Below are 21823 nucleotides of genomic sequence, written 5' to 3'. Positions count from 1 at the left end.
ATGTCATTCCCCTCTCTGAGCCTCTATTTCCCCACCTATAAACAGAGTTGATAACTGAATAGCATTTACATCACAGTGTTGTTAAGGTTAAATGAGATATACATGTAAGGCTCAGGTACAGTGTCTGGCACTTGATCGCTGGTGGCTAATAATACTGTTACTATTATTAATACCATGGAATGGAATCCCCTGGCAGGAATGTGTAGGAAGGGCTGGTGGTACTCCCACATGCTCCCCAAATGACCTGAGTTCCAAGCAGCTGGGCTCATTGGCCCTGGTCCATTTCTTGTTGCTGCCAAAGTCCTCAATACCCAACAGCAGAGAGGGGAAATTCAGGGATGAAAAGTGGAGGCAAGCATGCTTCAACTCAACTGCAAGTTTATTAGAAAGGCCATGGACAGATGAACCCTGAGTAACCAGCTGAGGAAGAAATGAAAAAGAGCCCCTGCCCCTCTTGGCCCACCCCACAGGCCTCCTGTGCACTCTGTCCTGTAGCAGACTCCAACACAAGTCAGCCAAAAAGTGCTTTCTGGATCTTCCTCCTGGGGCTGCCCAATCTCATTGCAGGGAATCCACAGCGGAGCCGGTGTAGATGCTGGTGCCTGAGCTGGAGGCTCTGGGGTCTTGGTCCTCTCTTCTGTCAGGAAGAGGTTTAGACACCCCCACCCCAATCCCAGCAGAACAGAACGGAAAAGGAGCTGACCGTGGATAGTGCAAGTTCTGCTAAATAGCCAAGGGCTCTGGAAGGTGGTGCTGGACTGCCTTGGAGGTATGTGCAGATGGCTACAGATGGCCGGTCGTGGGGTTCCCCAGGGTAGGATGCCAAAGCTCTACGGATTCTCAGCCACAGAGAGCCCTGGTGTGACTTAGTGCCCCTCCTGGGGCTGCATTGGCTCTTTCTGCTCCCAGAAAGGCAAACGGATCTTATAAAAATCCATGGCAGTTGACGCCAGTTTTTTCTTAAAAAAAGATGAGAGTTTGTACAGTGAATTGATTTCAACCAGCAGAACATGAGCTGAGAAGAGTCCATCCTGGGGAAAGAGAAGGCACTTCTCACACCCTCAGCAGGGGTGATTTGGGCTGGCTGCTTCCTGGGCCCGTTGGGGCTCTGCTCCCTCTGGCCCTGTGATTCAGGCCTACTCCCTCTGGGAAGTATGCTGCCTCCATCAAGCTAGCACCGCCATGCGGCCTGGATGCCTTTGCCTCTCACAGGGTGGTGGAAGGCAGCTTCCTCACCCGCCGCTGGGCTAGGATAGATGACTCGATGGGCTTCAGCTGAGGGGTGGGCTTAGAGCTGTTGAGTGCGGAGTATGTAGCTGCCATGGCTCCCTGGAAAAGAAGGTGAGAGGTCAGATCATAATGGTCAGAGGTACAAGTGGGAACAGGGACATGTGCTCCCCAGCCTCTCTCAGTGCTCTACACCATCCAGCCCCGTTTTTTTGTTTTTTTTTTTTTTAAGATTTTATTTATTAAAAAAATGAATAAATAAAGATTTTATTTATTTATTCATGAGATACACACACACACACACACACACACACACAGAGAGACATAGGCAGAGGGAGAAGCAGGCTCCATGCAGGGAGCCTGATGTGGGTCTTGATCCCGGGACTCCAGGATCACACCCTGGGCCAAAGGCAGGCGCCAAACTGCTGAGCCACCCAGAGATCCCCGGCCCCCTGTTAATCTAGCCTTGGTGGTCCTTCATGCTCATTAGTCCTGCCTCCTCCTCAGACTAGAAGCTTCAGAGCTCAGAGCCTGTGTCCCCCAGAGGACTGTTGACACCCTTGTGTATTAGACTGAGGCTCCCTGAGGACAGACAGATATGGCATCTCCAGGCTATGCCACCCAAGTTCTTGCCCATGGAACCCTGGCCTGGGCCACCAGATGCCCAGCAGCCCAGAGTGGCCATACCTTCACAAGTTGCAGGTCTTGGTGGGACAGCTGGCTCTGAGGGAGCTTGTCTTTTTGGGTGATCCATGGGTGCTGCAGGACCTGCTTAGCTGTGAGGCGCTGGTGGGGGTCCACATGCAGCATCTTGGACACCAGGTCCTGGGGGCACAGCAATAAGAGGGTCGGTGGGAGGAGCTGGCAGGGGAGCACACAGCTAAGTCCACCATCTCCCACCATCTCCAGCCTGAACCCTTTCAAGATCCTCTGTTATCCATTCTCCACATCACTCCAAGGCCTCCCCAAGCACATGCCCTTCTTTGGGACTTCTTCCTGGAAAGTCCTTTCCTTTCTCTTTCACCTTCTAGAAGCCATGCAGGAAGGTGGGGAGAAACTAAGATTGAGAAGAGGCCGACTCAGATTCAAAACTTGATTCTTCTGCTTATTAGCTAAGTATCCTGGGCAAATTACTTCAGCTCTCTGAGCCTCAGTTTCCCCTCAGAGAAAGAGAGAGAACAACAGTATCTGCCTCATAAGGCAGATGTGAGGGACTATTTATCACGGGCTCAACCCGTTGTCTGGCACAGAGGCTCCCATAATAGGAAGTTTGCTAACAGTGAGAGCTCAAATGTCCCCTCCTCTGAGAAGGCCTCTGCTTGACGTAATCAGTATCTGCCCCACACCTCCAACACCTGCAGCCCTGGAGGAGGACCTGCCTTTCTCTGTTGCCTGGCATCTCTGTTCCTTGCAGGCAAGCCTGTATGTCTCCTCACACCAAGTTCCCACAAGGCAGGGGCTGTGATTATGGCAGTTCTGTCCCCCACAGGGCTCAGAACATGCGAAGAGCCATGAATGATCACCAAGTGGTCCAAACAAGGTAGGAGGGTAGTCTGCCTGGGAATCTTCCACTTGGGGAAATATAGCATCAGGGATTTGTGAAACATTCCACTTGCAGAAACGAGGTTGCAGGTCACCTATTTATGAATTGCTAAAAAGCCCTGGGATAGGACCCTGCTTCGCCACCCCAAATGAACAGGGCCTCACAGACTCACCTTGGCTGTCTCTGAAACTGTGCTCCAATTTCCCCCACTCAGGGTGAACTTCCCACTGCCGATCCGGGTCAGGATTTCCTCTGGTGTGTCACTGGGTCCGTTGGCAAATGGAGTGTATCTGGAGAAAAGTCCACCCAGTCTGGGTATAGCCTCTGGCCTCCATCCTGGGGTGGGTGTGGGTGTGGGGAACTGTGTTTCTCCCTTCAGACTGGGTACTCCCCAGGGCAGTATCTTCCCCTTCCATGTGGGGCTCCCAAAGGCAGGGCCACGTCCCTATCTTCAGACCTTCCTGAGGCAGGCCTGAGTCTCTCGCATCAGACAAGCACCCCTCCTACCTGTGTACCAGGGCTGGAAGAAGGGGCAGGGGGGAGGGGTCGCTCACCCCGCCAGCATGGTGTACAGCAGAATGCCCAGGCTCCAGATGTCACAGCCTTCATCGTAGCCCTGGCGTTTCAGCACCTGGCAAGAAGGAAGGCAGGGGAGGGTGCTTAGTCTAGAGAGCAGCAGCAAGCGGCCGCATATGTTAGTGTGCTACTCCCCAAAGCATAGGACAAGGATCCCAACCACAGGCTGGGATTGGTACCTAAGCTGAGACCATACAGACTGGAATCCTGGACAGTGTGGGGCCTCTGTAAAAGGGCATGAGGTCTCCTATGCCAGACCCCTTACTCTTGCAGGTAAGGAGGCTGGAACACTCACCTCAGGTGCCACAAAGTTGGCAGTGTAGCAAGGTGTCATGAGGAGCCCATTCTCTGCCCGTAGCTGCTTGGCAAAGCCAAAATCACAGATGCGTAGGCACTCAGGGTTCCCAGACTCGTCCACGTACAGGATATTGCTGGGCTTGAGGTCCCTATGAACAACCTAGGAGCAGAGGGTCCAGTCAGTTGCTGTGGACAGGCTGCTAGAGGCCCAGGTCAACTGCCAGGGATGAGACAGTTAGGAAGAAGGCCAGGAGAGGGACAGAAGTACCCAGAATCTGAAAGGGAGGGAAGGGGCTGAAATGGGGCTCTTAGTGTTGCTGGAACTACCAACTGGAATTTCGTATGGATATCTGCAAGGCAGCCCTAATTACACCTGTCCAAACTCTACTTATTTCTCCCCTCAAGTCTGCTCATCACAGTTTTTCCTAAAGACAACTCCATCAATGCTTCCCATTGCTTGGGTCAAAATCCAAAGAGTCCTTCTCAATTCTTTTTTTCTTACATTCCTCAATCATGGCATCAGCAAACTCTGCTGTCTCTACCACTGAAATATATCCAGAGCCCAATCAGTTTCCAATCCCGCTACTGGCAGCACTGATCCGAACCAGGAACCCTATCATCTGCCCCTGTATTATGGCAACCACCTCCTAGCTGGTCTCCCTGCTTCTGCCCTGCCTCCTACAGTCTGTTCTAAATACAGCAGCCAGAGTGATCCTGTTAAACATAAGTCAGATCATGTTATCCTGGCTGGAACCCCTCCAAGGCTTTTCCTCTTAAGAGGTAAAGTCCTTTAAAAAGGCTTACGTGGCCCCACTTGATCTCCCCCCTCCCTCTCAACCAAATCTCTTGCACTCTATGTCCTCTAGCACCTTCCTCCTTGCTCAATCAGCTTCAGCCACACCAGCCTCTTTGCACTTCCTTCAACATGCCAAGCACACTCCTGCCTCAGGGCCTTTGCACTTATTGTTCCTATTTTAGGAACATTCTTCCCCTAAGCATCTGCTTGGTTCATTCTCTTGTTTCTTTCAGGTCTCAGCTCAAATATTACCTTTTCAGTGAGAATTTCCCTGGACCATTCCATATAAAATAGCAATCACCAACTAGTACTCCTTAGTTTCCTTATCCTGCTTTATTTTTATCTATAGCATTTTACCACCATTTGATATAATATTTAAATAATTGTTTTTTTGAATTTACCCACTGCAATGTACTTCCATGGGTATTTTGTTCTCTGCTGTATCTCAACATTTAGAATAGTTCCAGGCACACAGTAGGTATTCAATGAGCATCTACTGAATGCCTGAATGACACTACTGAGCCCTAAAGCAAATGACTCCTCTGGCCTGCTCCTCTGTAATCGGAGGGGGATGTACCACTCCACTTTCCATCCTCCCCCCTCCCTCTGTAGGGTTCTATATATAGCTACTCCTCCATTACCTAATTATCGACCACTCTCAGATCACCAACCCTAGCCCAGAACTTTCCTGAGTCCAGGATCATATAGCTGCTTACCAGATAACAACCACTGAATGTTCCACAGACCCTCAAACCCAACACATCTCAGACTAAATTCGGTCTTACCCTCTTGCTCCTCCTCCCATGAGCTAACAGGATGGTGTCAAAAACCTTCAATGGCTCCCTACTACCTGCAAGATAAAGCTCAAAGTCCACATCTTGGTGTGGGAGGCTCAGCTATCCACTCCAGCTTCATAGTCCACCACATCCTGTCAAGTGTCCCGAGCTCAAGCCAATGAAGGCTCCTTCAACCATAAATAACCATATCTGTCTGCAGAATGCCTGCTTACCTCTAGCACCAAGCACAGAGCAAGTGCTAAGTGAACTCTGTGCAATGAAGGAACAAATCTACCTCTGAAACATGGAGAGATCTTGCAGGTGAGGTTAGTTGATTCTCACAGATTAGTTGGCTTTATGAGATGATTCCTTCACAGTCCCAGTCGAGCCTCAAAGTCCTCTAGCAGGTACGTGTGGGACAGGAAGGTTAGAGAGTAGACACAGCCCAGGATAGTCCGCCTCCACAGAGGGAACAGTGCCAGATGAGGAGGAGAGGGCTACACTGGCAAAGTGGTCTTGGCGACACACTGTGAACTGTACCCAAACCCTTGGGAAGCCTCCTCCTGGACAGTACCCGATCAATTCCTTGGGCTCTGTCCTTCCTAATGCAATCATATGGCCCCAAAGAGAAGGCCATACCCTAAGAATGTAGATTCTCTTCCCTGGGAAGGGCCCAGCCAAGCTTCCCAGAGTCAGGGATGCTTAGCTGAGGACACCAACTACCCTGTATGGGTGATATTCCTGGTTTACAGAGTACTCTCCTGACCATGATCTCCTGGGGGCTGCCAGTTATACCTAGGTCAGTGGGCAGGGCAGGGGCTGCCGGCTCTATTTTACAGAGAAGGAAACAGGGGCTATGAGAAGAGAATGGACTTGCTCATATAAGTAAGAAGCAGAGGTGAGACTTGAACCCAGCTCTGACCTTAATTCCACAGTCTTTTTAGTTTAGCATGACACAGATGACACTTTCAGGAAATGAGGATATGAAAGTTCTCAATCTTTATCCTGCCCTAACACAACACAGAGAAACAACAAACTCCTACAGGTAACTGTGGCTCACTATGGCAGGTAGCCCCAGCAGTGATTCTCATACCTGTCCCCTAGGTGTATGTGTGAGGTGTGAGGGAAAGTGTAGGGTATGCTCTGAAAAGCACAACAGGCTGTGCAAGCAATGAGGGAAGCCAGGCTGAGAGGGAGCCATGCAAACCAGTCTAAAGTGGCAGCTGCTACCTAACCTACTCCAGCTGACAGTCACCACATAGCCGCTTAGACCCAGGTTTCAAAAGTGGCTATGTTCCCCAACTCAACCAAACCAAAAGCAAAACAAAAACCACCCTACATCTCGCAGGCCAAACAAAATATGTGTGCAGGTCAAATGCAGCCACTGAGTAGTAGGCTATGGTCTCTGGCAGGCTGGTGATACAGTCAGGCCAGGGTGTGAATCCTGGCTTTAATAGCCTGTATCGTGATCTTGGGCATGTCACTTAATCACTCTAGCCCTGTTTTCTCACCTGGAAAATGGGGCTGGTGACTGTGCTGAGTCAGGAAGGAGCATATAAGTTCTGTACCAGGAATATTTAGCACAGGGAAATGACAGCTACTCTGTCATAGTAACAGTACTATGACAGTATACCAGGTCATAGTAACTCCAGTACTCTCTGGGCTGAACCCTTAACATCAGGCTGGATGTTAAGATACAGTGAGTGCTTGTTAAGAAGCTCTTAAAGAGAGATACCTGGGTAGCTCAGAGGTTGAGCGTTTGCCTTCAGCTCAGGGCATGATCCCAGGTCCAGGGATCGAGTCCCGCATCAGGTTCCCTGTGAGGAACCTGCTTCTCCCTCTGTCTATGTCTCTGCCTATCTCTCTGTATCCCTCATGAATAGATAAATAAAAGCTTAAAAAAAAAAAAGCTCTTAGAGACTATAGGACAACAAGGATCAGAAAACTAGAGGACTGGGAAGCCAGATTAGCAAGGAGACTTTTACTTACTCTGAGCCTCAGCTCTCTCACTTATAAAATGGGCATAATGACGATACCACTTCCAATTGTTTGTTGAGACAATTAAGTGAGTTGATATGTGAAGTGCTTAGGACTCTGGCCTGTGGGAACTGCTGTGTAATGCCAGCTACCATGAGCAGCCACACCTTTGTCATTATCTCCATCACTAAAGGATATGCATTTAGGCGCCTGAGACCAGACACACACACACACACACACACACACACACACACACAGAGTGAAGTTCTTCTGTGGAAATCATCTGGTTAAGCAGAGAAGCCAAAGTGTGACTCTCTACTGAGTTCTCAAACAGGCCATCCTGGGCACAGTGGGGGCCCTTCTGGAAACAACATGAGGGAAGCTAGGCTTAAGAGGGCTCCATGTGTTAAAGAACTCTTGCAAAATAAGATGAAACAGGCAGACAACCCAATTTTTGAAAATAAACATAGGCCTTGAACATGCATTTTATGAAAGAAGGCAATAAACACACAAAGAGGTGCTCAATTTCACTGGTCATCAGGGAAATGCAAATGAAAACCACTATGAGAAAGCACTCCATGTCTACCAGAATGGCTAGGATTAAAATGATGCAAAAGCCCAAGTGCTGGCAAGCACCAGAACTCCCACACACTCTGGAGGGGCTGTAAGCTGGCAAAACAGCTTTGGAGAACTGTTTGGAATCACCGACTAAAGATGAACACACACACACACACACACACACACACACACACATGCACACTGCAACCCGGAGGGTCCACAGCTAGGTCTGTACACAGCATTAAAACCCACATGTGTGGGGCTCCTGGGTGGCTCAGTCAGTTGGGCATCTGCTTTTGGTTCAGGTCATCATCCTGGGGTCCAGGGATCGAGTCCCACATCGGGCTCCCTACTAGATGGGGAGTTTGCTTCTCCCTCTCTCTCTGCCCCTCCCCCTGCTCATGGTCTCTCCCTCTCCCTCTCTCTCTCAAATAAATAAAATCTTTTTTAAAAAAAAACAACAACAAAAAAAGCCACACATGTATAGACACCAAAAGACAGTGCTAGAATCTTACAGCAACATTATTTACTTGTCATAGTCAAAAGTTGGTAACAACTCAATGTCCATTAACAGTAGAATGGACAATCAAAGCATTGTCTGTTCATACAGCAGAAGTTACACAGAAATGAGGATGAGGAAGCTACAGTCACAGGGCAGCAGGGTAGAGGAATCCCAGAGAGTATGTGGTGTGGTGGAAGCCAGATACAACAGAGTATGTGTATGTAAAATTCAAAGACAGGGAAAACTAATCTAAGCTATTAGCAGTTGGCGTAGAATGGTTATCCTTGGGAAGGGTGCAGGGCCTGGAAGGGATATGAGGGAATTTGGGGAAACTAGAAAAGCTCTGATTCTCAATCTGGGTGCTGGTTATGTGTGTTTATTCACTTTATGAAAATTTACTGACTTGTACATTATGATTCATGTTTATGTAATACTTCAATAAAAAGATAACATTAAATCAAAGAGACGGTCCCAGTGGGCCCTGTTCCTGGTCATTCCCTTCCCATCCCTCTTAGGAGATTCCCAGCTTCTAGACTACAGATACTGCCAATTCATAATCAGCTCAAAGAATCTCCCTTCTAATCCCTCAATGAGAATTTCCCATTTCCTCATCATCTCCCCTGGTATTTGGAAAGGGCCAGAAAATTGAGAGACCCACAGACTCATGGCATGGGGAAAGAGACAACTTTTCCCCATAACACTCCCACCAAGTGGTTGTCTGTATTTAGAGTTTATATATCCCTAGTAGAGGAAGCAGCTCTTTTTTTTTTTTTTTTTGTTTTTTAAGGAAGCAGCTCTTACTCTAGAAAGTCTGCCCTTGCTTTGAGCTTTAGGTGACCCACTGGAAACTCACTGTTTTGGCTCTGTCTTCTAAACCTTCCTAGGGTAACTTTACCTAGTACTCACCCACTTGAGAACAAAACAGGAAAAGGAAGCATTTACTATCTGACCTGATATATTTAAATATTATCCTATTTGCACTGACCATTTCAAAAGCCAAAACTTCTTCAAACATGACCATTAAAGCAGTACATGTGGTAACCAAATTGAAGCTCTGATTATTTTTTTTACAAAAGAATCTTCCCTAATAAATTAGAATCAGACATTGCCATTTTTGCAAACTCTAATGAAGTGATTAATTCAGGCGAAGATCCTGAAAGGATGAAACCATGAAGGCTGGTGCAAGTCTTTAAGAGACACCATCAGACTCACTCACCACTTGCCACCCATTCACTCATCCCTAGACTGTGACCACCTGAGAGGATCAATGACTAATGGGGGCCAAGTTACACTGTGTTTGGGGATGTGATGCCATATGAAGTACACTGCACCTCCTATGAAGTGTGTGTTGTTGCTTTTTTTATAGATTTTATTAGGGCAGCTCAGGTGGCTCAGTGGTTTAGCGCTGCCTTCGGTCTAGGGCATGATCCTGGAGACCCGGGATTGAGTCCCACATTGGGCTCCCTGCATGGGGCCTGCTTCTGCCTCTGCCTCTGTCTCTGCCTCTCTCTCTTTTTCTCTCTCATAAATAAATAAAATCTTTAAAAAAAAAAGATTTTATTGATCCATTTGAGAGAGAGACAGTGAGAGAGAGCACAAGCAGAGAGAGAAGAAGAAGGCTTCTCGCTGAGCAGGGATCCTAACTCAGGGCTCAATCCCAGGACCCCAGGACCATGACCCAAGCCAAAGGCAGGCACCTAACTGGCTGAGTCACCCAGGTGCCCCCATGAAGTGTTTTTTAACTCCTTGCTTCTGAAAAGAAGTTGATGCAGAATTTAAGACTTCAGAAATATAGGCAATACAGAAACAATTAAAATGATGCCATAAGGAAGCAAATAGACACATTCAGAATATGGGACATTCCACAGATTTGATCTCTTCAACTAGTCAGTAGCATAAAAAAGGGAAGTTTTACTATGGAGGTTACACATTTAACAAAACTCATCAGGTTATACACTTAATATCTACTGTATGCAAATTTTATCCCAGCTTTTAAAGAGACTTAAGGGAGTAACAAGTGAATGAAAGATGTAAATCTTGCAGAGACTGTGATTCCAACATGCTAATGGCAAAAAAGATTTTTTGAAAGGTCAATAGGGAAGTGTATCTATTGACTACTACGTGAACACAGTAATTGTTAATTTTGAGAGTTGTTATGAAAGGAAATGTCTTTTTTAGAGTTATGGATCTACAACTAAGATTATGGAAGGTCTAAGATATGTTTTAAAATACTTTAATTAGGGATGCCTGGGTGGCTCAATGGTTGGACGCCTGCCTTCAGCTCAGGTCGTGATCCTGGGATCCGGGATCGAGGCCTACGTCAGGTTCCCTGCAAGGAGTCTGCTTCTTCCTCTGCCTATGTCTCTGCCTCTCTCTCTCAGTCTGTCTCTCTCATGAATAAATAAATAAATCTTAAAAAAATAAATTAATTAAAATACTTTAATTATAGGTATTTATGAGCCAAGTGTCATAGTGTCTGCAACTTCCTTTCAAATGCAACTATAAAAATATATATTTATATGTAGAGATAAAGATAGAGAAGTAGAGATTAAGAGAGAAACAAAGATCAAGAAAATGTGGCAGATTGTTAAGATCTGGTGAACCTAGAAGGGAAATGGTTTTCACTATAAGATTCTTTAAAAAAATTTTATTTGGGATCCCTGGGTGGCGCAGCGGTTTGGCGCCTGCCTTTGGCCCAGGGCGCGATCCTGGAGACCCGGGATCGAATCCCACATCGGGCTCCCGGTGCATGGAGCCTGCTTCTCCCTCTGCCTGTGTCTCTGCCTCTCTCTCTCTCTCTCTCTCTGTGACTATCCTAAGTAAATAAAAATTAAAAAAAAAACAACTCAACAATTCTTTAATCTGGGTGATGGGTATCTGGAGGGTCATTATCTTCTTATCATAGTTTTGTATATGTTTAAAATTGTTGCTAATAAAAAGTTAACTTAAAAAAAAAAAAAGGCACAGCAATGATCTGGCCCCATTCCTCCCCAGTGCAGCAAGGTGGCGGCTCCCACTATCCTGAGTCTGCAGATAAGGAAGCGGCTGAGAGGTGAGAGGCCTTCCCAACCATACACACTGGACTTGGACACAGCTAATCGTTGGATCCCAGAACCCACGCTGTCTGGCTTGGAAGCACCCCAAAACATCATCTCGTCCAGGGAGAAACTCATGCTAACTCTGCTTTCAGCTTCTATACACACCACAGTAAATTTTCTACCACCATCCTATGTAATGATAAAGGCCAAGTCCTATGGTTCAGACAAATACCTCTTCTCTAGCACCTGCTATCTTTCCAGCAGCATTTCTTCCTGCATCCACTTCCTCTGTCCCAGCAGCCAAACCCACAACCAGATTCAACTCCCTGCTGGCCCTGCTGCTTCCCAACTCACAGCCCTATCTGTAGCTCTTCAACCACAGGCCTCAGTCAGACATTCTGGCTCTATTTTCCCTGGCTGTGTGCCCTTGGGCAAGTGATCTCACGTCTCTGAGCCTTGGTCTTCTTACCTGTAAAGTGGGGCCAATAATAGCACTTGCCTCATTGCATTGTTGTGAAAATCAATTGAGATAATGTAAGGAAAGAACTTAGCATGGTGCCTGGCACACAGTAAGTACTGTATAAACAGTCCATTTCACAATCTGGCCTCATCTCTCCCTCCTTCCCTTCCTTACATGCATCTACTTACCCATCCACCATCCCTAGTCTCCCCTCTGTCTGGCTGGCTGAAGACTACTACTGCCTGGGCCAGGCCATGGCTCATGCACTGTAGTGATGATAGAACCCTCGGCAGCCCATCATCCCCACTGGGTGCCCCCTACCCCAGACTTACCCCCTGGGAGTGCAGATACTCCACGGTTTTGCTGATGGTGTGCAGGACAAAGCTGGCCTCCCGCTCGGAGAAGAATTTCTGCCGCAAGATCTTGTCTAGCAGCTCCCCACCCCGCATCAGCTCTGTCACCAGATACACGTGTTTGCCATCATCGTACACCTGCCAGAGACCTCATCATCAGGTCCCTCCTCTCCATGCGAGGCCTGAGCCCCCTGGTTACCCGGTCACTAGGCCAGGAAAGAATGACATGAGCCCTTGGACATGTGTTCTGCTCTGTGCTTCAGTGGCCCTCGCAGGGCCTTCACTTATCTGGGGCCCTGTCCTCCCTAGACAGGAGGATGTTGGCACTGGTCCACCAAGGGGCAGTGAATGCCTGAGCCTAAGTGGAGGGACTTGGGAAGCAAGGATCTTTTCCTCCCATGAGCAGAGGAAAATTAGAAATCAAAGGAATGGTAGTCCTGAGACAAATCCCAGAGTTGAGTGCCCCAGCCCCATCCCAGTCTCAAGGACCCCACTTACATCTTTCAGAGTGATGATGTTGGGGTGCTGCCCATACCGCAGAAGAATCTCAATCTCTTCTGAGGGATCCCGCTTGCTCTTGTCAATGACCTGAGGAAAGAGAGTACATGGGCAATATCAGGGGGACAGTCTCCAGAGTCCCTCCTTGCCATGGAGCCCACCCTGTAGGCCTTAGGGGATGGTCTCAGCCACATAACTTTCACTCACCCACAAAGCCTAAGGAACCAACCCTCCCCCACCAAAGGGCCAAGACTACATTGGCCTCCCCCCACAGCCCAGCAGCCTTGGCTGAGACACGCTCAAGAGGCTCACCTTGACAGCATACTCCATATTAGTGGCCTTATGTACACAGCGCTTGCACACGGAGTAGGAGCCCACACCAATCGTCTCCTTTACAACGTAGCCATCACTAAAAACCAGGTTTTTCCCGTGGAGTTGCTGTAGGAGAGCAACAGGTGGGGCTGATCCTCTACTCTAGAATGTGGGGGTCATCCCCCAGCATCCAAGGCCTTGGCTCAGTGGAGGTGGCACCAGGCAAGAGCCTGGGGCAGAACCTTGGTCCCGTAACCTTGAGCAAGAATCTGGCCCTTTGGGCCTCAGTTTTCTACTCTATATGGGCACCTGCAACGGCTCCAGGCTGTGGTTAGACAGGGGTGAGGGGGGCAGGCAACAGAGCTACAACACACTCATCGAGAGATCTGTGGCCCTGAGGAAGCAGGGCAGGCCTGAGGGACGCAGGAGCCCTGAGCTGGGTCCCAACTCTGCCACCTTCTGTGAACTTGTGTGAGTTGCCTCCCCCTTCTGGGGTGTCATAGCACACCTCATGAGGTGTCTTACAGTTCTGAGCCATTCATAATAGCAAATGCTTCTGTGGTGCCTAGTGTGTGGCACTATTCACAGCACTTTTCAGCAGGTGACCACATGTCCCCTGGTTCAGGCTTGATGTCCTTGTATCCAGTCTGGCTTAATATTTGTCCTGGGGATGCCTAGGTGGCTCAGCGGTTGAACATCTGCCTTCAGCTCAGGGTGTGATCCTGGAGTCCCGGGATCGAGTCCCACATGGGGCGCTCCCTGCATGGAGCCTGCTTCTCCCTCTGCCTGTGTCTCTGCCTCTCTCTGTGCTTCTCATGAATAAATAAATAAAATCTTTAAAAAAAAACTTCGTCCTGGACAAAGACCTCCCTATGGTATAATATATTAGTCACCTTAACTTTACACATACAAACCACCTATGGAGAAATGTTCTATCATCACCCCCATTTACAGCTGAGGAAATAGAGCACTGGGAAGGTAACTGTCTCATCCAAAGTTCCTTACCTCAGAAGCTCTGAACCCCGGCAGCGAGCTCATGCCTCTCAATTCTAAATTTCTCACAGGGCTGGGAAAGTGTACTAATGGGGGACAAATGGGAGGAAACATGAGCCTTCTCCCCAGCCCATCCTTGTCAGGGACCTGACAGCCACTCCACAGCATCGCAGCAAGGGCACCCCCTTGCATGTATTTATCTAGGCTCTACAAGGTCCCTGGCTCTGTGCTGGGAAATGCATATCCATGTTGTCATCCCTGTTTTACAAACAGAGGAACTGGGAGCCACAGAGGTTGGGAGGTCCAATGGATCACACAGTGACAGTCAGGGGTTGAACTCCAGAGCCTGTATTGTCAGCCATTCTGCCTTTGTGGCTTCTAGGTAGGAAAGACAACTAAGTAGCAGTCTCCTGCCCCCTCACCTGTACCACTGAGTGCAGTGGTGCCTGTGGGGCCCGAGGCTTGCCGTCGTCCTCCATCAGGCCAGTGGCCACGAAGCTGAAGCCACGGAACAGCTGATGGGCACCAGCACTGGGGGGGATGCCTGGGGAATCTGCAGGGACAGGAGAGGGATGCAACTCTGAGAAGGTGCCCTTGACCCCGAGGCAGCCCAGCAAAAGGAGACCATGGTGCCTCCAGGCCTGCCTCGGCAGCTAGCTGTGGAGAGGGCTTCAGTTAAGCCCATCCGTTCATGTGTATTTAGACCAGCCCAGCCCTGACACATAAGAAACAGAAAAGAGGGATCCCTGGGTGGCGCAGTGGTTTGGCGCCTGCCTTTGGCCCAGGGCGCAATCCTGTAGACCCCGGATCGAATCCCACGTCAGGCTCCCGGTGCATGGAGCCTGCTTCTCCCTCTGCCTGTGTCTCTGCCTCTCTCTCTCTCTCTCTCTCACTATCATAAATAAATAAAAAAATTAAAAAAAAAAAGAAACAGAAAAGATCCCACACACACTGGGCGTCTGACCCAGGCCAAGACACCTCATCCCTTTCTGGGGTGCCCCTTTCAGGTCTGCCCCTTCGGGTCCATCTTCTGCACAACAGCAGGAAGGATGATCCCAACTGCAAATCTACCCCCAGCCCAAAGCCTTCAAGTGCTCCCCTCTGCCCTCAGAAAAAAGCCCAACTCCTCAGCCTGGCAAACTGAGGTCCTTGTGATCTCAGCTTCCTCTGTCCCCACTCTACAGCTCAGCCTCGCTGGACTTCCCAGGTCCTTAAAGGAGCCCCTGCTCCCCAGCACATGCTGTTCCCTCTAACCAGGTACTCCACTGCTCACCCCTCCTTCAAGGCTCAGCTGTCACACTCAGCTCTGAGAAACTCTGCCTGAGGCTGCTCCTCCAGCTCATTTCTATGAAGCTGTGTTTGTCACAATGCCCAGTAGTTTTCATGTCTCCACCCCAGCTACAGTCTGAGCCATATGAAGGCAGGGCCCTCCTCATCCCCCGGCCGATCACTGGCACACAGTAGGAACCTGGTACATACTCGTCAGATAAGTTAATCAAGATGGGACAAACTGTTGGAGAAGTGCTAAGCTCCTTGTCATCAGAGACATGCAAGCCACAGTGAGAAGAGCACCCCCTCTGCTAAAACCCATCCATCTGGGAATTCTTTCAGAGCTAACACTACCCTACAATATCTGACCAAAATATTGGGATTATCAAACTCCCAGAAGCCCCCTCTTTGGCTTCTTGCAGTAACCCCAGGGCCTAAGGGAGTCTGTGGCTGAGCCCATGTTCTAGATGAGTACACGGAGGTCCAGTGATCAGAGCAGCCAAAGGCAATTCTCACACTGGCCCCTGACCTGTGGGTGCTGTCACCTCTACTCTGCCAGACTGTCTCCACCTCATGTTTTTGCTGGGCCAGATTCTTTAGCCCTGACGTGAATGTGAGCCTGATGTGTTTGGTCTTCCCAGTGGGCTGGAAGATGCCCGGGGCAGGGGGCCTGACTTTTCTATTGTGGCCTTAACCACCCACTCCCCCACCCCCTCACCCAGATACAAAGAGACCCATAGAGCCCTGGAGTGGGAGAGTCAGGCAGACTGAGATGGGGACAAAGAGTCAGAGACCTACACTCCAGTCTGCCCACACACCTGGGCCGACTAGAGTCCCTGATCACCCACCCCTACATCCCAGGGAGCCTCTGACTCCCTCCTTCCCTCCTGTGCCAGCCCAAGCACAAACCAGACAACAGACGCACCCTTGGGTGTGCGGGACGTGAACTCAGTGTCAAAGTAGAAGGTGTCATCAGGTTGTGCCACAGCCGGCTTGAAGGGTGGCTTGATCTCACGACGGTATAGCTTCTGCAAGGTGGGGTGGGCACTCCAGTCAGCATGGCACCCCTGACAGCCCACTAGGGGCCTCACACAGGAGAAGGTCACTGGCCTGGAGCACAGGCCATGCAGGTAGAGGCATAATTGCTGGCCCTTGGGAGGCCAGCCCTGCCTCTAAGGCCATGCCGTCAGCTCTGCTCCACATCTGGAGCCCTTGTTGGTACAAGCCTCCTCCCGCCACAGGCAAAATCCTAACTGGGTGACTAGGGTGGATAGACACACTCACATTCCAATCAATGGTAGAGTAGAAGGCATGCCTCTTGATTTCTTCTGCCCCATCAGGGCCGGAGCCTGAAAGAGCCCAGATGAGGGGTTTGCCCCCTGGATGGTCCACCCCCACATACCCATTCTGTCTGCTGTGTGACCTCGCTGTGGTCTGGGACTAGTGGCTGCAGCAGTCTACTGCCCCAAATCCACCCAGCCATCACCCTAAAGGCCTCCTGTCCACTCAGCATTTTTCACTTTCAGAGACCTTTATGATCAAGCTCCAATGTGCTAATAGAAGAAAGAAAAGCCCAGAGAGGTCAGGCAACTTGTCCAAGAACAGAAACTGGCCTTGTTCTAAGATCTGCAGAGGCCCCCATCCCCCTCCCAGCCCAGGCTTCCTTTCTATTGTTCTTATCCTTTCTATTGTTCTTATCCCATGTCCTTGTCAGCCACCAGGCACACTCTCACTCAACCCCAGGGACCAGGACTGGACCTTACAAAGCTGGTCATGGTCCTGAGGAACCTAGGAGCCAAGGAGCCATACTGGACAAGACATACTGGACATCTACTACACACCAGGCACATTCATGCAACTTCATTTAGTCAACAGATTCGACTAAATGAAGTATCATCTCCCATGGAGACAAGGACCTGGGGCTCTGGGAGGTGAAGTCAACTGCCTTGGGTCACTTAGCTCATAAATGGCACTCGTTCAACAAATATTTATGGCAGGACCGCTGTATGCAGGGCAGTGAAGACTTGACATGGGGCCAAGATTGGGACCTGAGCCTTCTGACTCCTGAGCTCATGCTCTTTCTCTTGTGCCAGCAGCCTTGGCGAAGAAGCTGTGTGGGGGCCTCTGTCCTTGTCCCCAGGGGGAGTGGGGATGACTCAGTTCCTGCCTTTCCCCTACACACAGGTCACCCCCTGCCCCAAACACCACATATGGAGCCAGAAAGCAGGGTGGCCCACAGCATTGTCTGACCACACAAAGGACAACGGCCCCTTTCAGCCCCTTTCAGCCCCAGATGTGGCTATGTGGCCTAGACTGCAGCTGTACCCCGCTCCCCTCCCGGGCTGGGGCTGCTTACCAAGCCGGTTGGCAGGATTCCGCTTGAACAGGGCCCGCAGGAGGCTCTGGGCTTCTGTGCTCAGAAACTGGGGCATGCCTAGCTTCGCCCTAAAATAGCCCCCAGGTCTTATCAGGGCTGAGCCCTCCCCAGAGGCCTTGCCTCCCCTCCCCACTCTGTCCAGGTCTAGTTTCCAGCTCAATTCAGACAAACCATTCACTAACTCACCTCCCAAAGACTTCAGGGATTCCCCACCCACAGGCCCTGGTGGATGAAAAGGGGGCTCTGGAAGGTGTAACGCTTAATCTAGAGGAGGATCTCATTAATGGGGAAATCAGAGGCAGGTACAGAGTATTATTTCAGCCCTCAACCTGAGACCAGGCACCAGGGGAGACCCTGAAGTGTCAGGACAGGGCTGGTGCTTACTTCAGAATCAGTGTCATGGTCTCCTTCCGGTCCTTTCCCTGGAAGGGCAGGGAGCCTGTCAGCATCTCAAACTGCAAAGGACAAGGGTCTATTAGGCTCTGGTTTCTGTCTCCCATGTCCCCCACCTCTTCCCACTCAGGCCACTCAGCTCCACTCCCAGGATTCTTGCTGGACCATGGCAGGTCCACCTGGGTTCAAGAATTGTGTCAAGCAGAACACCAAAAGCAGGACTAGAGTTCTGAGGCTGATGAGAGGCCAGATCCCAGGTTGGGGGCAGTCCACATGGGGCCCAGCCTAGAATCCTCCTAAGGAAGGAAACAACAGCTGGGCTGAGGGTGGGGCAGCATGGCTGGGAGAAGACAGGAGGAAGTCTTAGTGATTATCACCCCCCTCACTATACAGATGAGAAAACCGGGGCCCAAGGCATGGGCTGAATACTTTACCCCTATCCAGGCACTCACCATCAACACCCCATAGGACCACCAGTCTGCACTGTGGGTGTGGCCCTGGCGGTTGACGACCTCAGGGGCCATGTACTCCACTGTCCCACAGAAGGAATAGGCTTTTTTCTCATGGTCGATGGCCTCCTTGCTCAGGCCAAAGTCTGTGGCAAGGAGGATGAGAAAACACATCTGTAGGAACTCCCTGGCCTTCCTTGCTGCCAACCCCTGTACACCCAACCCTCCTGGCCACAGGCCTGAGGGCAGCACCCCATGACACTCAGGAGGAAGCTAAGGCCCAGAGAGGTTAGGTGACTTGTTCAAGTTTACACAATGGGGAGCTAGGGTTCACACCCAGGCTGTCCCAGGTCTAGCGTCTGGGCTTTTGACCGCTTCCAAGCGCCTGGCATAGCCTCTCAGGAAAAATGGATCTCCTAGCATCAGCCCAGGCCTATCAAGAGCCCATCCTACCCTCCCCTAGGACTGGAGGGGCAGGGGCCCTCTACTCACCAGTGAGTTTTATGTGGCCCTCCTCATCCAGAAGGATGCTGTAATGGAGAGATGGGAGTCAGGGCCCTTCAGCGGTGGCCCTTTGGGTTCTGGTGACACCATAGGGGCTGGGTGTCAGAGAAAGTAGTCCACCCAGATCCATCTGATGAGAGGCAGGTGGAGCAGGGTGGTGGTACCATGCAGGGCCATGCAGACATGTTGCCTGTCCTTTTTGTTAATCCTTAGGACAACTGGATGAGGTAGGGATTATTATGGCTCTATTTTAACAATGGGGAAACTAAAGCTCTGGGAAGTTAAATTACTCCACACGGTTACAGAGGAAATAGGTGGTAGAGACAAGATTTGAATTCAGGTCTGCCTAACTCTAAAGCTAGATCTCAAGCCAGCCCAGCACCTGCCCCTGGCTCCCCCTCAAGTTATCATTTGAGTATATTTAGATTTTTTAAAAAGATTTTATTTACTCCAGAGAGAGAGAGAGCATGAGGGAGAGGCAAAGGGAGAAGCAGATTCTCCTCTAGGCAGGGAGTGAGATGCAGGGCTCCATCCCAGGACCCTGAGATCATGACCTGAGCTGAAGGCAGCTGCTTTTTTTTTTTTTAAGATTTTATTTATTTATTCATGTGAGACACACACACAGAGAGAGCGAGAGAGAGGCAGAGACATAGGCAGAGGGAGAAGTAGGCTCCATGCAGGGAGCCTGATGCGGAACTCGATCCCGGGTCTCCAGGATCACGCTGCTTCAGGGATCCCCTGAAGGCAGCTGCTTAACCAACTGAGCCACCCAGGTGTCCAGAGGATATTTAGATATTAAGGAAAATCCTAAAGAGGACCATATCAAGGAAAGACCTTTAGTGGTGGCATCTCAGACATCACACTGGAATAGCAAAAAACCTGCATGGAGATATCTAGGCCTGGTCAATGGCAAGACTGGTAATTAGGCAGCCCCCCAAGGGGAGCCTGCTATCACTACCATATCCACCCATATGCTCCACCCATATATCATGGGGAAGCCACAGAGAGGGAGACTTTGTTGGAGAGAGGTACACCTACCCCTGTCAGGAGAGACCCCAGGGCCTGACTCTGTACTCCCTAGGAAGGCTGGTATGGGGCCTGGGCCTTACTCACTTTTCAGGCTTGAGGTCTCTATAAATGATGCCCAAGCTGTGCAGGTGGTCCAGGCCCAAAGCCAGCTCAGCCAGGTAAAACTTCACATCCTCCTCTGTGAACATAACCTATGACAGGCAAGAGGTTGGCATCAGCTGGGAGTGCCTCTTGCTCAGGAGCCAGGGGAGTGGGCAGTCAGCAGTTTCCTGGTCCTTCCTTGGGGAAGACCCTTAGACACCACAGTGCCATACACTCTTCTCTTTATGAAGGCATGTGAGTATGAAATGACTAATATACGAGTCACTCACTGTGACATTGCTTGGAAATAGCAAAAGGGTTGGAAAGAGCCCAACGGTTGAGCAGAAGACTGGAATATATTGTCTCTCTCGTGCATGATGGAGTGCTATGCAGCCATAAACTAGGACAAGGAGTCTCTCCATGTTCTGATATGGATTGATCTCTAAGATACATCATCTCGAACAAGGCAAGATGCAGAACAGTATATACAGGGTAATACTTTTTGTAAGGAAATGGGGGTTGGAATTCAGAACATGTATCAGAATGGTTGTATTACAGAAATCTGGGGCACTTAACCAAGAAATCAATAAAAATGTTTACCTATGGGGGCGTAGAGGGATGGGGTGGGAGAAAGACTTCTCAATATTTTTATTTTCAATCATGTAAACGTATTACCTATTCAAACATTAAAATAACATTTAAATTTTTTAAAAAAATGTGTTTCTCTTCTCAAGTTTGACTTATATTAATGGTCCCATTTTAATATCTGGCTCAAATTCTTTTATGTCAGTTAAAATCCTTTTGGTTAACCCATGGGACATAATGTTAAAATATCTAAATTTCTTGGCAGATTTGGATTTCTTCCCATCCTCACAGCCCTGCCTAGGGCAACCTCGGAAGAATGGAGGTACAGAGGTGAAAGAACCCTCAGCTCCTGGGAATCAGAGTGGCATCAGAACCATGGCCTAATCCTCCTCCTCCATCCTGGGAGAAACTCTGAGGCTTTGCCAGGGTGTATGCTCTGTCCCAGAGTGGGTTCCTAGGTCGGGTCTGCGGGGCAAGCCTGGGTGGTCCCAAGTCCAAGCCACACTGGACATGTTCTTCACTGAGCCCTGGGACAAGAGGTCTCGTTGTCCCTTCAGCTCCAACCCGGGGCCCAATGAAAGTCAAATGTCAGCTTACCTCTTTAGAGAGCCGGGTAAAGAGGTCTCCACCACGCAGGAAGTCCAGGATAAGATAGAGCTTTCCCTCCGTCTGGAAGGCTGGGGAGAGGGAAAAGGCAATGGTGGAGCCAGCTGGGCCCTGGGCCCTGCTACTCTACCCTAAGCTCCCTTTGTCGGCTGGGGTAGGGGTGACCTACGAGAAAGGTAGCAGCCCACAGGTAAGGGCAAAGGCTGGTAGGTCAGGTGGGAGTTCAAGTAGGGTCTGTGATCTCACCATAGTGCAGCTTCACCACAAATGGGTGGTTCACATCCGCTAGGATGTCTCTCTCCATCTTGGTCCGAACGCGGTCACGCACTGGCCAGAAGAGAAACGCAGTCACAGATAATCTAGCCCCTCAAAACAGTCATCCCCAAGCCCTGGCCAAGAAGGGCTCTCTCTTTCATGTGTCCCTCCCATCTCACAGCAGTGCCCAGGGTGGAGCCCTTGGCACCCTGCCCATCCCACTAGTCCCATCTCCTATGCCCAGTTCAGGCTCTGCATGGGGAGGTGACCTTCACTCACCTTTCAGCGTTGCCTTCTTTAGTACCTTCATGGCATACAGGTGCCCACTATCAGGTCGGGTGATTTTCCGCACTAGGAAGACCTGAGAAG

General features: G+C 49.9%; 1 protein-coding gene across 3 annotated transcripts in view; it reads right to left on the bottom strand.

Annotated features, from left to right (window-relative positions):
* Nucleotides 1–334: 334 nt before the first annotated feature.
* The window catches only part of RPS6KA1 (ribosomal protein S6 kinase A1), a 36860-nt gene continuing 15371 nt past the window's right edge, over nt 335–21823 (bottom strand). For all 3 annotated transcript variants that reach the window (XM_055332317.1, XM_055332318.1, XM_055332319.1), the window contains 19 exons: nt 21734–21815; nt 21446–21526; nt 21191–21270; nt 20012–20118; nt 18887–18924; nt 18398–18540; nt 17937–18007; nt 17532–17620; nt 16460–16524; nt 16101–16203; nt 14329–14459; nt 12914–13039; nt 12602–12691; nt 12083–12241; nt 3642–3803; nt 3325–3401; nt 2943–3060; nt 1915–2052; nt 335–1329 (listed from right to left, as the gene is read on the bottom strand). In XM_055332317.1, coding sequence (XP_055188292.1) covers nt 1207–1329; nt 1915–2052; nt 2943–3060; nt 3325–3401; nt 3642–3803; nt 12083–12241; nt 12602–12691; nt 12914–13039; nt 14329–14459; nt 16101–16203; nt 16460–16524; nt 17532–17620; nt 17937–18007; nt 18398–18540; nt 18887–18924; nt 20012–20118; nt 21191–21270; nt 21446–21526; nt 21734–21815 — 1983 coding nt within the window. In that variant the 3' untranslated portion in view covers nt 335–1206. The remainder of the gene's footprint in view (nt 1330–1914; nt 2053–2942; nt 3061–3324; nt 3402–3641; nt 3804–12082; nt 12242–12601; nt 12692–12913; nt 13040–14328; nt 14460–16100; nt 16204–16459; nt 16525–17531; nt 17621–17936; nt 18008–18397; nt 18541–18886; nt 18925–20011; nt 20119–21190; nt 21271–21445; nt 21527–21733; nt 21816–21823) is intronic.

This window comes from Nyctereutes procyonoides, unplaced genomic scaffold, assembly GCF_905146905.1.
Source record: "Nyctereutes procyonoides isolate TBG_1078 unplaced genomic scaffold, NYPRO_anot_genome, whole genome shotgun sequence".
NCBI classification, from domain to species: domain Eukaryota; kingdom Metazoa; phylum Chordata; class Mammalia; order Carnivora; family Canidae; genus Nyctereutes; species Nyctereutes procyonoides.
The sequence above is the reverse complement of the archived record's forward strand: the minus strand, read 5'-3'. Positions and strand labels throughout refer to the sequence as shown.